The 18,903-nt window shown below is 39.4% G+C and overlaps 1 protein-coding gene across 1 annotated transcript; it reads right to left on the minus strand.

Annotated features, from left to right (window-relative positions):
* Window positions 1–394: 394 nt before the first annotated feature.
* On the minus strand, window positions 395–11,119 carry RXYLT1 (ribitol xylosyltransferase 1). Its single transcript, XM_084290116.1, has 6 exons — window positions 10,762–11,119; window positions 10,032–10,208; window positions 8,964–9,066; window positions 4,301–4,615; window positions 2,148–2,318; window positions 395–1,363 (listed from the first exon to the last, which is right to left on the minus strand). Exons 1-6 carry the CDS (start codon window positions 10,904–10,906, stop codon window positions 946–948), a joined length of 1,329 nt encoding a protein of 442 aa, XP_084146242.1. The 5' UTR covers window positions 10,907–11,119; the 3' UTR covers window positions 395–945.
* Between the last annotated feature and the right edge of the window lie 7,784 nt (window positions 11,120–18,903).

Consider the following 18,903-nt stretch of genomic DNA (forward strand, 5'->3'; position numbering starts at 1 on the left):
TGTTGTGTATGCAGGAAAAGCAGCTCAGCCAAACACACAGAAGATAATAGCACGTACTCATTTCTCATGTACAAGAACAATAACAGATCCCTTTCACTACATTTAATGAAAACTGTCATAAACATGCAGTATTGCATTTCTGTCATCTTTTGGAGCTGATAGGTTTCAGCAGATTTTTAGAAATCAGATAAGCCACATGCGGGTTCATGTTGAAGGCCAAGTGCTCAGGATGTGCAGCTGTAACTGCAGGCAATGACTGTTCCCTCAGCAGAGCTTCGTAAAGGTATGTCTTAAAACTACACGGAAATGAAAGATATTTTGATATCTGAAATTAAAGGGGAAATACATTGTGAGGTAATATTTCTAAGAAAGAATTCTCTGCTTTTACCTTGAAATATACATTTTTATTCCACAGTGTTTAATTAGCTTTATGTCCACTTTCTTGGAAATGAAACATGTCAATCAAGTAAAGAGTTCACATTTTCAAAACCAACACTTACCAGGAGATACCTTACTGATTGTGTTAAACCTGGTAATTTTCAGCATTCATAATACATTATTCTGTACAATACAGGTTTCCTTCTTATCTTTTCCTCAAAACCAACCGTTGTTCTCATGTTGGATTTTTAACAAGTTCACATGCTGAAAGATATTTTCCTAAAGTAATTTACCACATTACACACCAGCACAGAAATTATAAAAACAGTCAAAATTGTTGCCACCCTTACAGGCTACCATCCCTCTACATTAACATTCTCTCTGGAAATTGTTACGGATGGAGGGCCAAACATAGCTCCTGGCTAAGCTAGCCCAACTCTGTTGACTTCAAAAGGAATGCACCTGCCTTCTGAGGTTTCTTTTTTTTTTTTTTTTTGAATAAAAGCTTCCTCAGAAGGTTAATGGAAATTAAACTTTCAATCTATTCTAGATTTTCAAAAGGGAAATTTATCCTTTATCACTAGGCAGAAATGAATTTTCCAAAGTATTAATGAATTTCTGTCTCATCCATGCTTTGAAGTTTTGATACCATTCTATAAGCTTTTTTCTCCTTTGAATCTTTTCCTGTAAGCTCATTTTTTTTTCTTTTTCTAGAATAGCAGGAAGCTCTTTCCAGTTTTTAATAAAGATAAATGGAGCCCCCATGGTTTTTAATAATTGTAATGGAGCACTGTGGTACATTGATGAATTTCCGCAATCACCAGGTGTCATTACATCTTCTATCACAGGCAGGGATCCATACGAACAAGCTTCGTAAATCCTATAGCATTCTGTATTTATTCCCACTGGGCTCAATGTCAGATCACTCTGCAGCAAGGCATCCTGATAGTTTCTGAAACTTTCATTTGTTTCTTGAGGCTGCCACCTAGGAAAGTAAAGGAGTTGAACATTAATATTTTTCCCACACACATTACAATGAAAGGTAGAGATATACAGGGACGAGACATACAAGGAAACACTTGATGTACTTCCCAATGAATTTTTTTGGTCTTAAATACTTCAAATCAGTAGAGGCTCGCTTTTTACATCCTTCTGCTCTAGAATGTTAAACAATCTGTTAACCATCAGTCTGCCTGGAGTGCCTCAGAATGTCTGTGAGGTAAGGGTTTATGCCAGACACTACTCATCTCCTGAGACTCTTCATCAGGGTAGCACAGGTTTTCCTAAGCACTGCTGTGCCTACTATCAATCATTTTACAGGCGTTGCTTGGCAAAATTAAGAAAAACTATCAGAACCCTATTCCTGTTACTCAAGACATCTGCTCTACCCATTGAGCAATGAAGACTAATATCGTTCAGATTAAATCATCCTTGCATAGAACACAGCAAAATATAGCTGCCTTTTTCTCCTAGTAAGATATTAAGACATACAAGGTGCAAGACAAGTATTTCTTCTCCTATCATAATCAAATGTATGTAAGGAAAAAAAAAAAGGCAGATGGTCTTTCTATGTAGTATACATAGATCTTTCAAGGCATTTAAAAATATACTTTAAAATATTGAAACAGAAAGGTTGTACTATGAAGCCTTATACAAAGGATGACTGGATACCTTTATTTGCACTGTTTTTTTAAATTCAAGAAAGGATTGTTAATAATGAACTAAGCAAAAATGTCAGAGTATTTTCATGAAGTAAATCAGAGTCTTACTGTTCTCTGGCTGCAATCCAGCAAAGCTTATCAAGTCCATCCTGCTTCAGGATTTCCATTAGAGTTTCCCTCGAAGAGTTCTTATAAACTGTTCCTAAGAAATTACATAGATACGACCTTGGATCGTGTAGCATTGACCAGCTGGGTTCTACAACCGGAAAATTTCTGTAGCTGTAAAAACAATGTACACATTAGATAATGACATGTTTTATGTCAAGAGAAAATACATTTTGCGCTATTTCATGTTTACCATAGAAGATTCCAAGACTAAAAACACCTGTTTGTTACCAATCTACATCTATAAGCAAAGCAGTGCAAGTCCTGTCCAAAAAGTTGGTCTTTATTCCCTCTGTCCCAACCACTCTCTTCTTGAATGTCTCTGAAGACTTCTGTTCTGTCTCGACATCAAAGAAATTACGTATGCATGCTACAAACACCACTCAGAGACACACTTTTCTGAAATGCTCTGTTCTGGATGCAACCACTAGTTTTGACTGAAAAGGCCAGGATAAAGGCAATTACAGAGTTGAGGTCTCAGTTACCTGACCTCTGGGCATGTTCATCAGCTGAAAACACACTGGTAACCTCTCAAAGGAAAAATGTCACTGTGACCTGGTTGCATTCATTAATCTTTGGCTACTAAACAGCTTGTTGTACAAGCTATTCAACCTTGCTTTTAGGACTCAACAAAACCAGTGCAAAATCCTGGGATCCAATGTGAGCTATATGCTATCTTTTTAGACTCATTTTCATTATTATTATTATTATTTTTTGACTGTTTTTTCAAATCTTATGTCAGGAATTTTGGTCAGCTGAAAAACTGCTTCAGCAGAAGGGTTGGCACTAACTTTTTCATTAAATAAAGTTAATTTTATATTTTTGTCTGGAACAGATGAATGGTAAGAAGTCCTTTTTTTCTGCCCCTTAACGTTCTCGAATTAAGATAGAGATTCCTTCCAATGTCATTATTTTAGAGGGATCACTGTTCTTTACTTTCCTGTTATTTGAAGAAAAAATACACCCTGATACCAACTCTTTAGTGCTTTTAGAGGTGGTCTCTATTTTCTTTCATAGCGATTTCTTAATTGTCATTAATAGTTCTGAACAGACACTCACTTTCCTGACCATCCCATATTTTTAACGAACAGCCGTTTCCTACTTCTTCTCCTACCTGATGAATGTCAATTTACCTACTCTCAGAGAACTGTTTTTTTCATTCCAAGTATTTTTGCAGCTTCCTACATCTTTCTTTTCCCTCTTCCCTTGGAAAATCTGTCCCATTTACATAACTTTAACGACAATTTTTGCAACTGTTGGTGTAAAAGGGCTGCAAAGCCCCATTCTGATACCCTATCTATCTTACCCCATCCAGCTTTGCACCTTACTCCATACAATTTGCAGACTGTCTCAGTATAGATACTAAATTCAAATACAACACGAGTTATGAAAACAATCCTGATTTCTTTTCTTCTTATTACTACAGTAAGTAGCTACGACAGTATTAACTCTGTTAATATGGAGTAAACAGGAAGGAGTACATCTAACTGAACCGAACAGGTATTTACTCCAGATAAACAGCCTGAGCACTAAGTATAACCAAAAGGTTTTGTGAGTAAGCACTTAAGCCAGTTTATGCTACTGTGATACTGGAGTGTACTAATCCCAAATGGGAGCCATCCAATTTCCTTTTGAGAGCCAAAACAGGGGTTAAAAAACAGTACTGCCAGTACCACTGCTTTCCTGTCCGAAACAAGCAGTAGTTGGAACCTTTTTTACATAAATACCTTTTAAATCCTTGTGTCATAAATATCTTTTAAATCCTCACGCATGTATTACATCAGCAGTTACAATAAATCTCAAGAGCAAACCTACTGAAGTAGAAATAATCAAACTGAAAACCCCGCTGGACACAGTTTTTAAAAAAAAAAAAAGCTCCCTAAATCCTAGCCTTCTTTTTCTATGTTATTATTTTAATTGTTAAATGTAATTTCCAAAGATTCCAATGCTTCATTTAGAAAAATATTACCAGGACCAAGTTCTACAATTTACTTACTATAATCGTTTTGGGAACTAGCAGTAACATTCAGATGTATTTTCCACACCTCACACATAACAATTAAGTTTCAATTATAATTTGTGTCTACAGCACTTACGTGGCTACTCCTAAAGGCCACTGGAAAATATCTTCTTCATTTACCAATGCGTAGTCATATGTTACAAAGAGCAGATTTACAAATCCTCCGTGTCTTTTCAGGTATGGTTGAATCCATTCGTTGTTGCACTGCTCATTTCCAAGCAGCACAACAGCTACACGCTGTATCTTGTGAGTCTGGATCAACGTTTGTGCGTAATGCAGCCACTGAGTGGCGTAAGCGATCTTTGCTTTTTCTCTTCCATTCAGAACTAGCACAACATTTTCAGCTTCAACTGAGAAGTAGCCAGGAACTACAGATGGACCAGTGATGAAGCTGTGAAAACCGAAATACAAACAGTAAACAACCTTAAGACAAATTATTGACCTTAATCCTCATCATCCTTACAACACTCCAGATATTTTTTTCTTCAATAAACTAAATGCAATATACCGTGAAGTACCTATGCATCTGTAACCGTTTCTGTTGTTAACTACAGCTGTAACACAGAAATAAAGTTGCCTTTACATGACACTTTGCATGTGTCTTTGTGAGGAACAGCTGGCTGGTCTGGTGTTTGATTTTTCTCTGAAATTTTGGTTACGGTAAGGTAACCAAAAAACAGACTGCATCATCTGATACTCAGTAAAATCTGTAACACGAGAGGTAGGTACCTAAAGGTAAACTTATGATGCTTGTATGACCCAGGACAAATTTCAGGTTTTGAGTTTGTAGCACAAACATTTTAGGTATAAAATTGCACATTGTGATCTATCACAATATAAAAATAAATATATATGAAACAATAAATATAACAAAGGCATTTCAATCATGTAGCAAAATCATTACCTCACTGATAATTTAAAAGTATCTGAAGTACAAGTACATGAACAGCTGTTTATGAACTGCCACTAAGCAAACCAGTGTTTGTCAGCTCTTGCTCTTCAGTTAAGTGCTGTTTTAACAGACTATTGACTGAACTCAAAGGATTAGTGATTACACACCTCAGGAAAGAGTGGAGGAGAAAAAACAAATTAAAAAAAAGAAGTTTTTGTTCTCCTCAGGAATCAATGAAGTGTTAGCTCTCTAGGTCTTCAGCATTACTATATTTTTTTTCAACTACCAGCTATACTTAATTTAGAATAAGAGAATTTTAATGGAGAATGAACTTGAAATGCTGAGACTGACAGCTAGTTTCAGTTCAAATGTGTTTTGTAAGAATAAGAAAATTCACATCAAAAGCCATACAAACTACTCCAGTGAGGATACCTGGAACAGACTGACCTTCAGCAAGCATGTTCTAAACCTGAGTTAGGCTGTCATCGTGCTGCCTCTGTGGGAGCGGCACATCTTGGAGCCAAGATTCGGGAGACACACGACTTGGAATTAAGACTTTTAACAGATCAAATGTAGATCAGGTCAATACTCGAATCCAAACATACAGTGACAAAAGACTTTGTAGGGCACAAGGACAGTGACATCCTCATCACTGAGATTTGCAAGAGAGAACATCAAAATGCCTAAAATAGCGGGTGGGATATGAAGTTGCCTCGATGACCACCTTGTAAAGGAGACCTGGGGGAAATGGGTTTTGTCTATGGACACAGTGCTGTAAGGCTACGAACTTCACAGGAGTAACAGGATGAAGAGGTGGGGAAGCATGGTCGGTGTGTAGGAAAACATGAAGCGTAGCAGCATGAAACTGCACTGGAGGGGGAACACTACGAAAATCCCATACTGTAGTAAAAAATTATCATACTAAGGTTGTGGTATTAACTCCCAGTTAGAATACAATAGGGACTGGGAAATGTAAGGGGGATTGCAGAAGCTACTAAATTAAGACGTGCAGTAGCACTAGGAGAGTCTCACTATTCCCAGGGAAGTAGTCACTGCACCAAGCCTGTTGGAGTTTAAGAAGCGTTTGGACTGTGCACTCAGTCACATGGTCTGAATTTTTGCGTTGCCAGGAGTTGGACTCGATGATCCTTGTGGATCCCTTCCAACTCAGCATACTCTGTGATTCTGTATAGACTGTATCTGGTGATATATGGAGATGACATTTTTTACTCAATAAATTACTTGCTTCCTATGAAGTCCTTGATTTTCCTTGCTAGTCTTAGAACCCCTATGAGCCTGGTTCCAAAGGTGATAGTCAGACAGCCTCTCTGAAACAGCAATACAATTAACACCATACCAGAAGAAAACATGCCAAATATATCCAGCATGGATACTTGATATGAAATAAAGGAACTACTTAAAAACAAGAAAATCGAGACCAACTCTGAGAGAAGTAGTACAACTAACTGTTTAAAAACACTGTATAAGAAGTCCGGGTAAAGTGTGTGCCTCAATCCAAGAAGGAAACAATGCAGCCTGTCCACTCTCCCCATGGTGTCCTAAACATGAAGCACTACATCAACAACAAGAACTTGGACCTGGATGGTTTTCACTTGAGAGTTCTGAAGAAATTCGGATATGAAATTGCAGAACTACTGGCAAAAGCATACATAGCAGTCGTTACGAAGAGACACCATGCCTAATGAAAAGCAGCACCACTCCTACAAAAACATCTGGAGAAAACTCCAGGAGCTACAGACCAGTCAGTATGACTTCCCTCTCCAGAAGAATCTATAATAAAGAGTAAGATCACCAATCACACATGCAGAGAAACACGGCTCCTATAGAGCTGTCTCACTAATCTGATGGAGATCCATTGAGTGTGTTAGTAAGAACACAGATAAAGGGAATCCAGTAGAAATAGTGTATTTGGATTTTCGAAAAAAAAAAAAATCAATGAAGGCTATTAAGGAAACTAAATTGCCACAAGCTATCCTTTGGGAAATCATATGGCAGGTAAAGAAGTCTTTGCTCATTAATTTTGTTGACCAATATGTTTTCATTCAGGTACCTGCAATGAATTTGCATAAAGAGGTTTGCATAAAGAGGACAGGAGAATGGGGCAGAAGGAAACTGTTGAACAACCAACCAAATCTATCAGGCCCTGGGGGAAAGCAGCTCTCAATGTTAAAAGAGGGGTGTGACTCTCAACAGAACAAACATTTAGGAATGCTTTAACTTAATGATAAGTTTGACACCTTCTTCTCTACAAACATCCTCCTGGATGACAAGAGAGAGAAGGATGTGAATCACTTCAAGCCAAGAAAGCTGATAAACTCTCTTTTCCTACTTCCTGAAGGAACATGCCAACACATCGCTAAAAATCACAGCTCAGCAGCTCCTTCTTCACCTGTGTTTTTATGTAAATGTCCCTGAAGTTCATGTAGAAGTTGATACTTTCAGTATCCTTTAGGCAACTTTCTGAGTAAAAACTTAAAGCCATCAAAACGTGCATTTTCCACCATAAAGATATGCATTGGGCTTATTCATGCAAGTGTGTTCAAGTGCTATTTTGGCATTTCTGTGTCTTCAGATTTGATGTTCTTTAAAAACGTTCATGTGAGCTCTATGTGTTAACAATCATTAGACTTACCACAAAACTGCACAGCAGCACATATTCTCCAAATATGCCACCTCAGCTAGCTCCCTCTAGCCTCATCTAGTAATCAAATGGAGATAATTTACCTCAGCCAGACAATAAAGAAGTCAACAATTCCAGAAAATATTTTTATGACTGAGCAGCCAAAATCATACTAATTTGTCCTCACAAAAAGCTACAGATTATTGTTTCCAATTTGACTAAAAAGTAGAACTTCAACTATTTTATTTCAAAATCCCAATCATTAAAATCACAGTTATATTCACATATTTCCTGTAATTTTCATAAAAAAATCTTACTAGCCTGTCAAATATTAACTGCTGCTATATTGGTACCTGATATAAACTTTGTATTTTCATAGGATTTAACGTTCAAGTTGAAGTTAAAGGCTATTATCCCCAATACCTCTAAATATAACAAGAAGATATTCATATGCTAGTATGAAAGTCTTTCTTTGAGAGATACACATACACAGACCATGTGAGGTTATTATTCATCTGAAACAGGCAGACCAGAGAGAAAATATCCATAATCAGTCAAGTGATGGTCTCAGTTACATGCAGCAAATTATTTCTTATTAAGATGAAAGGCAAAGTCTTGAAAAATATCCTTGTGTGCATGCCAAGAAGACAATGTATATGATAGAATGTCAATGATTTGTATTGGTTTTGAGATTTTATATCTAGGAAAAAAAAAAAGAGTCTCTTCCCACCAGCAAAACACTACAGGCATCGCTCCCTACTGAAAAAAGGTATTATTGTATTCTTTCTCTGAGTCTGTGAATGGAAATATCTCTTGATCTCCATGAAGGAGATGACAAAGCAGCACCATTCATAGTTTTTTCACAGTTCTTTCAAATACAGAGATCTTTGCAAAAGAGCTGATGAAATTGCTTCATAGCTTTTGATTTTTAATAGCAGTGTATTTGGGCTAAAATTTGTTGGTTTTATCAAGTACATTTTTCCATTCATGTAACCATTTATTGCGGTAATATTAAAGGAGAAATTGTATGCATACTTCTCTGTTATCAAAACACTACAAAATTAAAGCACTTGCAACTGATATTAAAATAATTGCAACTCTGATAGACAAAATATTGCACCGATGCATCTTATCATGCTCTTTAACAAACTATGCATTGGAAAGCTAAATTTTGCACAGATTAAGTCAACTTCACAAAGATAGTACCTGAAGTATGTTTTTCCCGCCTTTTGGCTTCCTTCTCTCCATGGTGCAGTCACATCAGCTGGCTCAAGATGCCCTTCAAAAATATGTTGCCAAAGGTAAAGACCTACATAGATGATGAAGACATGATGGTCAATTTGAATGCACATACCTTGCCTACTCCACACTACCAACAAGACAAAAAAAATTGCTTAAGAAATGTCAAAGCTTCCTATATAATGCAGACATTGCCCCCCCAATTTCTGTATGACTTGGTAATTAAGATGAATTTTTCAAACATCAAAGCATATGAAAAGATTCTTTGGCTGTCAAAATATCAGTAGATGAAGATATATCACACTATCACTTCTGCTAGCATCTCTTTCTGGTACAGTTAACACTTAAAAATTAACAAATATTAATCTCCATTTTAAGGACAACCATACTGCTCTTAAGCTATATTGAAATACACCAAATTTTATGTCAGAATACCAACGTGTTCTGCAATACTACATAAAAATTCGACTTAAATTGGAAATTTCGCATTTCTAAAAAAGCTGTAATACAAACAACAAGATGTCTTCAGCAGTAGCTAAAAATCTTAAGACGACCTTGGCCCCCAGTTCATGTTGAGAAGTCTCTCAGTGTCTTCTACAACAGAACATTTTTCAAGTTCATCAGTGATTATACTAGTATGGTACACAAATTACCTTATTTCTCACTGTACAATGCTTTAGTTCATAAAGTGTAAATGTTACAATTATTCTGTTTTAACCAAATAAGATGCCTGTTTATCTGTTGCTCTGTAAACTACACTGGCTTCAAAAAGTAACTCTGCTATTTGCGTGACTTTCCCTGGATAGAAATGAAAAACAGCTCCCAAAAGAACTGATACAAAGAATCTGGCACCTAACTACTCTTATATTGGTATTAAGATATTTTTGAGTAATAGCTTCTATTTCTTTAACACTTTTCATTTATAGATGTCCACATATTTTAATCATATACATACATTAGAGTCAACTAAAGAAAAAAAGGCAAAGTGATTTATCAGAAGTTGTGATTACATAGGCCTAGATTACATCTGCTTACCAATTGCTGCTTTTCCCCAAATCTGTACTCTAAGACTGGTTTGTTCTAGGTGAGATCTTGCATTTTTTATCATCTTAACGTTATTTTCATATCTCTGTTGAGAAGCAATCTGTTCATTCTTCTCATCAGCTTCCCAAGGATTCCACTCTTCGTTTCCCAAAGAAACATGATCATTATCTAGGAAATCCAAAAAGAGAATTTATATAAAAACTCTGGGCTTACAAATGTAGAAAATTTATAATTTTTCTGGTCAGTACTGAATTCCAAATACCCTCTTAGTCAGTATAACATAGTTTATATGAAAAATAATTTAAAATATGTTTATGTCGATGACATAGCTCTATACACGCTAAATGAACTGACATGCAGAAAAACAAACGAGATGTGATTTTTATTAGAAGTGTGCAAACTGCTTGATAAACAGGGGTCTTATAGCAGAACTGGGGCATGTCCTCCCCAGATAGGTTCAGTTTTCCCTTCCCTTCCCAAGGTGGCGCCCGCCCCGCCCGCGGCACCCACAAAATGTCGGCCGCCAGTGCAGTGCCGGGGGGGGCGGCTCGTCCCCGCGCTCCCCTCAGCCCCCGGCGCTGCCCGGGCTCCCCGGTCCGTGCCCGTTGTTCGCCCCCAGGCCCCGTCGGAGCGATGCCGGCTGCGGCCGTGCCGCTGGTGCCGGGCAGGCCCGCGGCGGGCGGCTGGGAGCGGGCTGCGGGGGGGCGGCCGCCGCTCTCACCTCGCGGGCCGCGGCGGTCCCTGTGCGGCGGGCGGGGGGCGGCCGGGCGGCGGGGCCGCAGGAAGACGGTGTAGGCCGCGTAGAGCGAGAAGAGGCCGTAGGCGAGCAGCAGGGCGGAGCACAGCCGCCTGCGAGCGCCCCGCATGCCGCCCGGCGGGAGGGGCCGCGGCCGCGGCTCCGGGCTGCGTTCCCTGGCGAGGAGGTTCAGAGGCGCCCCCCGCCATCGGGCTCCGCGGCCGGCCCTGAGGGGTCCCGGCGCCGTCCTCTCGCCCCGCTCCTCAGGCGGGGAGGCCAGGCCATGGCCGAGCCCTGCGGGCTGCGGCTGCTGCCCCACAGGCGAGGCGCTGCTGCTGCCTCACGAGCCCTCCCCCACGAGGGCTTCAGGAGGCCAAAATGCGAAAGGAAGGATATACGCATATATTTTTGACTAAGCATCAGTCCTTTAAAGCTAGATGCTACAATATCTCTCAAGCCCCTGCCAGGCCTTTTTCTAACACCATGATCCTACTGATAGCCGAAGCACAGTGCCCTTCACCTACTAAAGCACGGTCTGCTACAGCATGGGCTATAACACCACATACAGCCTCACAGCCTGTTTTGGATCTAGGCGTTTTTCCTTTATTTATTTATTTATTTATCCTTACAAACACTAAACTTTGCTCTAACTCTGACCTAAAACTTGTTGAATGGACCCTCTGCTTGCTCCCAAACAAAATGTACCTGGTCTGTCTTAGCAGGCCTTCCGAGACAGGTTTACAATCAGCCCGCTGCCAAGTCTTAAATGTAATGTAATGACCTACACACGCACAGAACTAGAAACGCACCCTGATGACCAACAGCGGCAGCAATGATTCCTTTATTCTGGTATCCTGTTCTTACGGTTTGTGTCAGCTTGACTTATTTTTTTCTAGCCCAGCTCCTAGCCCTAAATTTAACCCTGGCTAATTCTGCCCATTTAAAACCTGCATATAATGCATTTATCAAGACTGGTGGTAATCTGTTGCCAAAGTGAAGGTCAGTAGACTCGTTGCCTCTTAGGCATCATGGTCACTTTCCTTTGATTAGAGTGATTTGTAATTTTGTTGGATAAGTGCGCTAGATAAATGCTTTCAAAATGATGACTGGGTTTTTCTCTTGCCTAGTGTTATGTGAATGCACAGTGAAGTGGCATAGTCACAAACTTTGGGAAGACCAGAATCATGGAATATTAAACTATCTTCGGCTTTAACTATAGCCTATTAGGCTAGATCTTAGGAAGAACTTCTTTATCGAAAGGGTTGTTAGACACTGGAACAGGCTGCCCAGGGAAGTGGTGGAGTCACCACCCCTGTAAGTCTTTAAGACGTTTAGATGTAGAGCTTAGGGATAAGGTTTAGTGGGGACTGTTAGTGTTAGGTCAGAGGTTGGACTCGATGATCTTGAGGTCTCTTCCAACCTAGAAATTCTGTGATTCTGTGTGTGATTCTATTTTTCAGACTATCATCAGTAACTGGATTCATGTGCTGAACTGCAAAACTTCATCAGAAATCCTTGTGCAAGGAGTTTACAATTTAATTTAAAATACAGTAATAAAAGTATGCCAAACAGTAGAACCAAAAGGGAAGAAGAGAACAATAGAAATGAGTTAAGAAGGACTTAGAACAGTCTTACAGCAACTGTAGTAGACTGCCCTCAGAGTAGATGACAATGTTTGATCACTTGGAAAGAAAATCAAATGCAGAAAATATAGTGAAAATAGCTGCAAGAAGGAACAGCATATACTTCCTGAGCATAAAATTTTAATCTTTTATTTCCTACCTATATTAATTCATTTTACATTTTCCAAGTTGCATTTGTTCATTTCATGGGCAGAACAAGATGGAAAATGCTATAAATAGTGTAAAAAATGTATTCATTTCATAAAAAGAGCTTTGGCTCCTGTGCAAAATATCGATTGAGTTCAGTATAGACTGAACTAGTCTATACTGAATCTATACTGAACTATGTAATATATATAATATTATAATAAATAAATATATATAAGTATAAAATATATATTATAGTATATATATATAATATATATATACTGAACTATATAATCATACTGAATCTATACTGAACTAGTCTATACTGAATACTAGTAGATGCCTTTCCTATAATGCAAACTCAAATGATATAGAAACTACTGTGACTTAAGAACATATTTAATGTTAAGAATATATGGGGGACAGGGGTGTGTGGAATAAACAGAAAGCCTGAGGAATAAGGATCTTAGAGTGGGAGATTTGTCCAGGGACTATAGAGTGATAAGTCTTACAGGAACATGAAACCGGTAGGAACTACCTGAACCATGGAGTTTCCTGAAATCATGGGAAATCATGCAGCAGATGTCAAATTTAGGAGATGCCTGTACTTCATACAGAATGTCTGTGGCAGCCTACAAAGGCATAGCATGTACTACTTCCTAGTACTCTATGACAAACTTCAGATATGCTGTAGAAGAACAAAAGCCAAGAGAGGAGGAGAGCGTCAGTAATGTCCTAGGCAAACACAAACAAGATATTTAAATCTAGATGATGCTAAGAAGCAGACATCTGCAGTGTAAGAGGGGATAAAAAGCCCAACAGCAGCAGCTAATGAAACATGGAAAAATCATAAAACAGCAGAATTGTAAAGTACATTCCTAAAACAGAGGAAGTATAAAGTACAGTCAACAAATGCCTGTTCTGTTCAAGAATTCATTACAACAAATTAAAGTTAACCCGGAGTTTCAAAATGCTTATAATGAATGTGGCTGGAAGCCTGTCAGAACACATTCTGCTATACATCAGGTCATTTTGAGTAACCAGCTGTAGAAGTAAGCTTTTTTTTCTTTACTGTAAATAGTATTTTTTTTCATACATATTATGGTAAAAAAAATACTTCATACTTTTTTTTCTTTTCTTTTTTTTTTTTTTCCTTCACTGCTCATTACTGTTTACAATAAATTATTCTCTTGTCTCCTCTACACCCTTCAAACAAGTAGCGTTGTTAAATTCTACAGTGTTAATTGTTGTATGTTAGTCTCTGCTCACTGTTAGGTTGGAATTGATTGACAGATGTCACCGGGAAGTTGTAGAAAACTATATAGATCAATATGTAAAGTAGGCAGACCTGAGCAAGGTTTTAGGGCACAGCTGGAATGAAAGAAGGCATCAGTTAGACACCTAATCAGAACACAGAATGAAGGCAGTTGTTGCCAGAATCTCTACGGAAAGCTTTTGGGGTATAATTACTGCTCCATTAGTCCTGCTTTCATTAATTAAGAAGTCTGCAGAAACCTTGCAGATTAGTACTGCTTGCAGAATGTAGAAAGCAGTTGATACTGCAATTATTATTATTATTTTTCTGCAAAGGCCAGAGTCTCCTCTTAGGCTGTATTGTACAAGGCTGAATGAAAGGGAAAAGTCTGCAGGAGGCAATTAAAGAAATTAAAGACAGAGAGAGGCCTTTCTGCAGGCCGCAGATCACAGCACCTGTTCTTGGAGGTTTTCCTCTGGATAGGTCTCTTGTGGTTAGAGAAATGACAGCCCCTAGTGCAGTGCTAGATTAATGGAAATACTTCTGGCTGTGCTTTGTATAAGTACACCCTAACATCACTTTGCAGGCAGAATCTGGCTGAGGTTAACTTCGTTTTTACCTGGCTGAACTGTTACCTTGATGGGGTGATTGCCTCTGGTAGAGAGGTGATGGTAAGCAGCTGCCAATAGTGGGGAAAAATTAAGGGCGACGACCTCTTCTGTTGGTACAGTGGGATCAATAAGAAATTGTTCATCCATGGCCTTGAAGTTTCTGAGTTAAAATGAGAACAGTTTCTTCCTGAGAAACTGATGCACTGAAGACATGTCAAAATAAAGGTTTTGTTTTGTTTTGTTTTGTTTTTTTTTTCATCCTAATGAAATGCAAACCTAACTGCCAATCTCCTGTGTTTGTCTCTGATACAAGACATACCTATCTGGAGACATTTTTAGAAACCCAAAGGTTTTCCTCCTGTGTTGCATTCATTACATTTTACATTACATCAGGAGGGGGAAGGACCGGCTGCTCGTGGATGGGATGGGCATTGGTCAGTGGGTGGTGAGAAATTGCATTGTGCATCACTTGCTTTGTATATTATTATTAATAATAATAATTCTTGTCACTCCTAATAAACTGTCTTAATTTCAACTCACAAGCTTTTACTTTTTGCCCCCTAGTTGTCCCCCCATCCCACTGCGGGGGGGGTGGGGGCGGAGTGAGCAAGCTGCTGCATGATGCTGAGCTGCCTGCTGGGTTAAACCACAACAAACATCTACATCAGGACCAGGTCAGACCTTTCCAATAACCTAAATGAGTTTGGCATTTGCCATGCCCACTTTGAACCATGGTCTCCCTTGTTCCCATAACTGTTGCATATACAATACTTTGTTAATTTAATATACAATGAAAGTCATTTCCCTGCTTCTTTAAGATTTTTTTTTGGATGTTCCCACCCACATAAAACCGTTACAGCTCATTTGGTATTGCAATAGGCCAAGTACACTGTCTTAAAAACACAGTTTGTACAATCCTTTACTATTTTAAGAACAAATCTAAGACAAATATATTTAAAATATTTATAAAACCAACACCAATACATTTTCCATTTGCATAAATCTTGAAGGTTTCTGATTGCTTTGTGGATAGAAAGGATTATAATCTCTCTTCCCTGCATTCTTGTTTTAGTAGCATGAAGAAACATATCTGTAGATCACATCCATCTAACAAATTCCAAAGTAAATCATTTATTCTTATAGGAACAAGTGAAGTAAGTTATATATGCACAGGAATTTTGACCATATTTTAGAATAAAACTATATTGGTATTATCACACTGGTGTATGTTGCTCTAAATTTCTCTGTCACATGATCTATATGGGAAAGAAGGATCATTTAAAGTCTTCAGTGTCAATTAAGTTGGTTGTGGGGCCATTTTAAAATCACTTGAAATTGTAATTTCTCTAAAAATGAATTTCTGGAGGGCAAACGTAGTTTGTCATGAAGGAATCTTAGCGTTGTACTTTGTGGCTCCCTCTGGGACACGAACAGTTATGCTTTTGGCACTTGATCAGTACATCTCCTGTGATATTCATGTATGTGCCTCATTTCTATGGCAGTTACACAGGTGATAAGGATAGGAACACAGAGCACTTGGCAAAGGGCAGCAGTGTGCACTGTCTGAACGATTCAGATGAGCTGCAGTTTATTCAATGCCTCTATTTGGGGACTTATCAGGAGTCAGGGAAGGCTTACAGGCTGGGTACCACAGGTTTCCAGTAGGCTTTATTCAGTTTAGGTTTAGAAATATCAGTGAGCTCTAAGTGGAGACAGATTTTGTGAAGTAGATGAATTTTCGAAATTGCATCCATACCGGGTCAGTTTGGTCAAAGTTTGTGCATTTGGGGATTTAATCTTTCTTTGTCTACTTCAGTACTGAAGATTTTAACCTATTCTTAAGCTCTGTTTGTTGCTGTTGTTGTTTTTAAATGGCTTTTTATAATTATTTGGAGCAATGGATTGCTTACAGTGGTGGTTTTACCCTGCTAGGCAGCTGAACTCCACCACAACTGCTCTCTAACAGCCCCTCCTCAAAGTGAAATGGGGACATAATACGATGCAAAGAGCTCAAGGGTTGAAATAAGGACAGGGAGATCACTCAGCAATTATCATCACGGGCAAAACAGACTCAGCATATGGAGATTAATGTAATTTATTACCTGTTACTAACAAGCTAGAGCAGTGAGAAGTAAAACCAAACAAACTAAAACCACCTTCCCCTCATCTGCCCTCTTTTACCTCCCCCCCCGGCCGGTGCAGGGGAACAGGGAACGGGGGCTGTGCTCAGTCCCTGATGCTTAGTCTCTGCTGCTCCTTCACGGTCACTCTGCCCCTGCTCCTGTGTAGGCTCCTCTCCACGGAGGCTCTGGCCTGGGGCCTTATCCTGTGGGGGCCCTCCATGGGCCACAGCCTCCTCCAGGCCACATCCACCTGCTCCACCGGGGGCCTCTCCACAGGCTGCAGGGGAACTGCTGCTGCCTGCCTGGAGCACCTCCTGCCCTCCTGCTGCGTTGACCTGGGGGGTGCGGGGCTGTTTTGCTCACATCTTTCCACTTCTCTCTCTCCCAGCTGCTGTGACACAGCAGTTCTTTTTTCCCTTTCTTAAATTTGCTCTCACAGAGGCACAACCAGAGTCACTCAGTGACTTGGCTCTGGCCAGAGGCAGGTCACTTTGGAGCCGCCTGGAGCTGGCCCTTATCTAACATGCAGCAGCTGCTGGCATCTTCTCACAGAGGCCACCCCTGACAGCCCCCTGCTATCAATCCTTTGCCACATAAACCCCCTACACCTACAAGCTGGAGGAGGGACAGAATGTTAAGCAGCAGAGCTAGGACTCAGGTCTTCAGGAGAGTAGGCCTCTGTTTGTGTAGATTCTTGACAGAATCACCTGGGCAGCTGCCATGCTGTGGGAAGGTGACTCACTTATTAAGCTTATTTTTAAAGAAAACATACTGAGGACTCAGAAACAAACTGTCCTGTTGTGTGGGAGGACTGGAAGATTCAGCAGAAGGCCTTCTCACCTAAAAAGTTATAGAAAGACTTCTTTTATCATAGAGTAATTAAGGTTGGAAAAGACCTTCAAGACCGTCTGGTCCACCATCACCCTCCCACCAATGTCACCCACTGAACCATGTTCCTAAGCATCGGGTCCAACCTTTCCTTAAACACCCCCAGGGACAGGGGCTCCACCACCTCCCTGGGCAACCCGCTCTAATACCTGACTACTCTTTCTAAGAAATTCTTATTGAATGAAAAATTCAAAAAAAGAGCATTCAGTAAGTGTAAACATGAACAGGTTAAAAATGTTGAGTATAAAAAAAAAAGTACTCAGATGTGTCAAATTGAAATCAGGAAGTCAAAGACTCATTTGAAGAAAAAAATAATAATTTAACATGTAAAGGGAAAAATAGAAGGATTCCATGTACACAGTGGCAAAAAAAAGTATGGAGAAAATGTGGGTCTACTGACGGAGAAGAGACAATCTGGTGATGGAGGATAAGGAAAATAGTGTTTCAACAACTTTTTCATTCCAGTCTTTGTGGGCAAAATCTGTTGGCTTTGAAGAAGAGAAACAGCAGACAATGTCAAAGCAATAGGTTAGGGACTCTTTAGAGACGTTGGGTGTATTCACATCTTTGGCACATTTAAGGGTTATCCTCGGTTATTATTAAAGTAACAGGTAAGGCTTAATTTTTAGATAGCATCCCCTATTTGCTGTAGTAGCTGGTCTCTTTCATGTGGTGACTTCAGGTTTACCATTTGTTTGATGACGTCAATAATGACAGTTTTCCATACTGGGGGAAGGGGAAGAATTAGTTGTTACTAACTGGCCAGACTCTGTTGTTCCTGGAATGTGATTTCAATGCCATGAAAATTTTTCAATCCCCCAAACTGCCAAAAATTGAATGAATTGAAGTCTATTGACCTGAAGACAGTCTCTCACTTGCGTTTTTGATAGTCTCAATGCTTAGCATGGGGCTCTGCTATGGAGATTTGATTTCACTCATCTTGATTTCTGTATGCCTTGTCTGTGATGGAAGAAATCAGATGACCAGTAGCTCTGTGCCTCCTTATTTTAAACATTCTCTTTAAGTTGCTGTCTTTATGTTTAAATCAAACTCTTCTGAACCTGATCTGGTCTGAACCATATCTTCCTTAGGCTTCTTCCAGATCTTAGTTGCTTGCCTAACAACTCAGATTACTGTTTGGCTCATTTGAATTTTCCCCAAAGGACACCAGTAGCAGAGGCTGGAGACCTTTCCTGGCATGTGAGCAGTCCTGTTAATACCACTCCATTTTGCTTTTTCTGCTCCATCTCTTGTGTATGCAGAGATCAGAGCCATATCTTGGGTACCTCATGCAGGACATTTTGTAAGTAATGTTTTATGTGATTGCACATAAATCCAAACCCATTATGTGTAATCTTTTCAGGAGATAATCCTTTATCAGTGGATGGGGAAGTGCTCAGACAGCCATCACATCTCTAAAGCATGACAAAGAACACAGCATCAAGAAGCGCTATCATGCTGCTATGGTGTGAGGGATGATG

The sequence above is a fragment of the Netta rufina genome (assembly GCF_964035555.1).
Source record: "Netta rufina genome assembly, chromosome: 1".
NCBI classification, from domain to species: Eukaryota; Metazoa; Chordata; class Aves; order Anseriformes; family Anatidae; genus Netta; species Netta rufina.

What these genes read in the sequence shown, in the direction of transcription:
- RXYLT1 (XM_084290116.1), bottom strand. Translation starts at nt 10,906, where the DNA reads ATGCGGGGCGCTCGCAGGCGGCTGTGCTCCGCCCTGCTGCTCGCCTAC. An exon ending in GGACCGCCGCGGCCCGCGAG is followed by an intron (nt 10,209 to 10,761) that starts GTGAGAGCGGCG and finishes TGGATTTCCTAG; the next exon opens with ATAATGATCATGTTTCTTTG. An exon ending in GCGGGAAAAACATACTTCAG is followed by an intron (nt 4,616 to 8,963) that starts GTACTATCTTTG and finishes CGGTTTTCACAG; the next exon opens with CTTCATCACTGGTCCATCTG.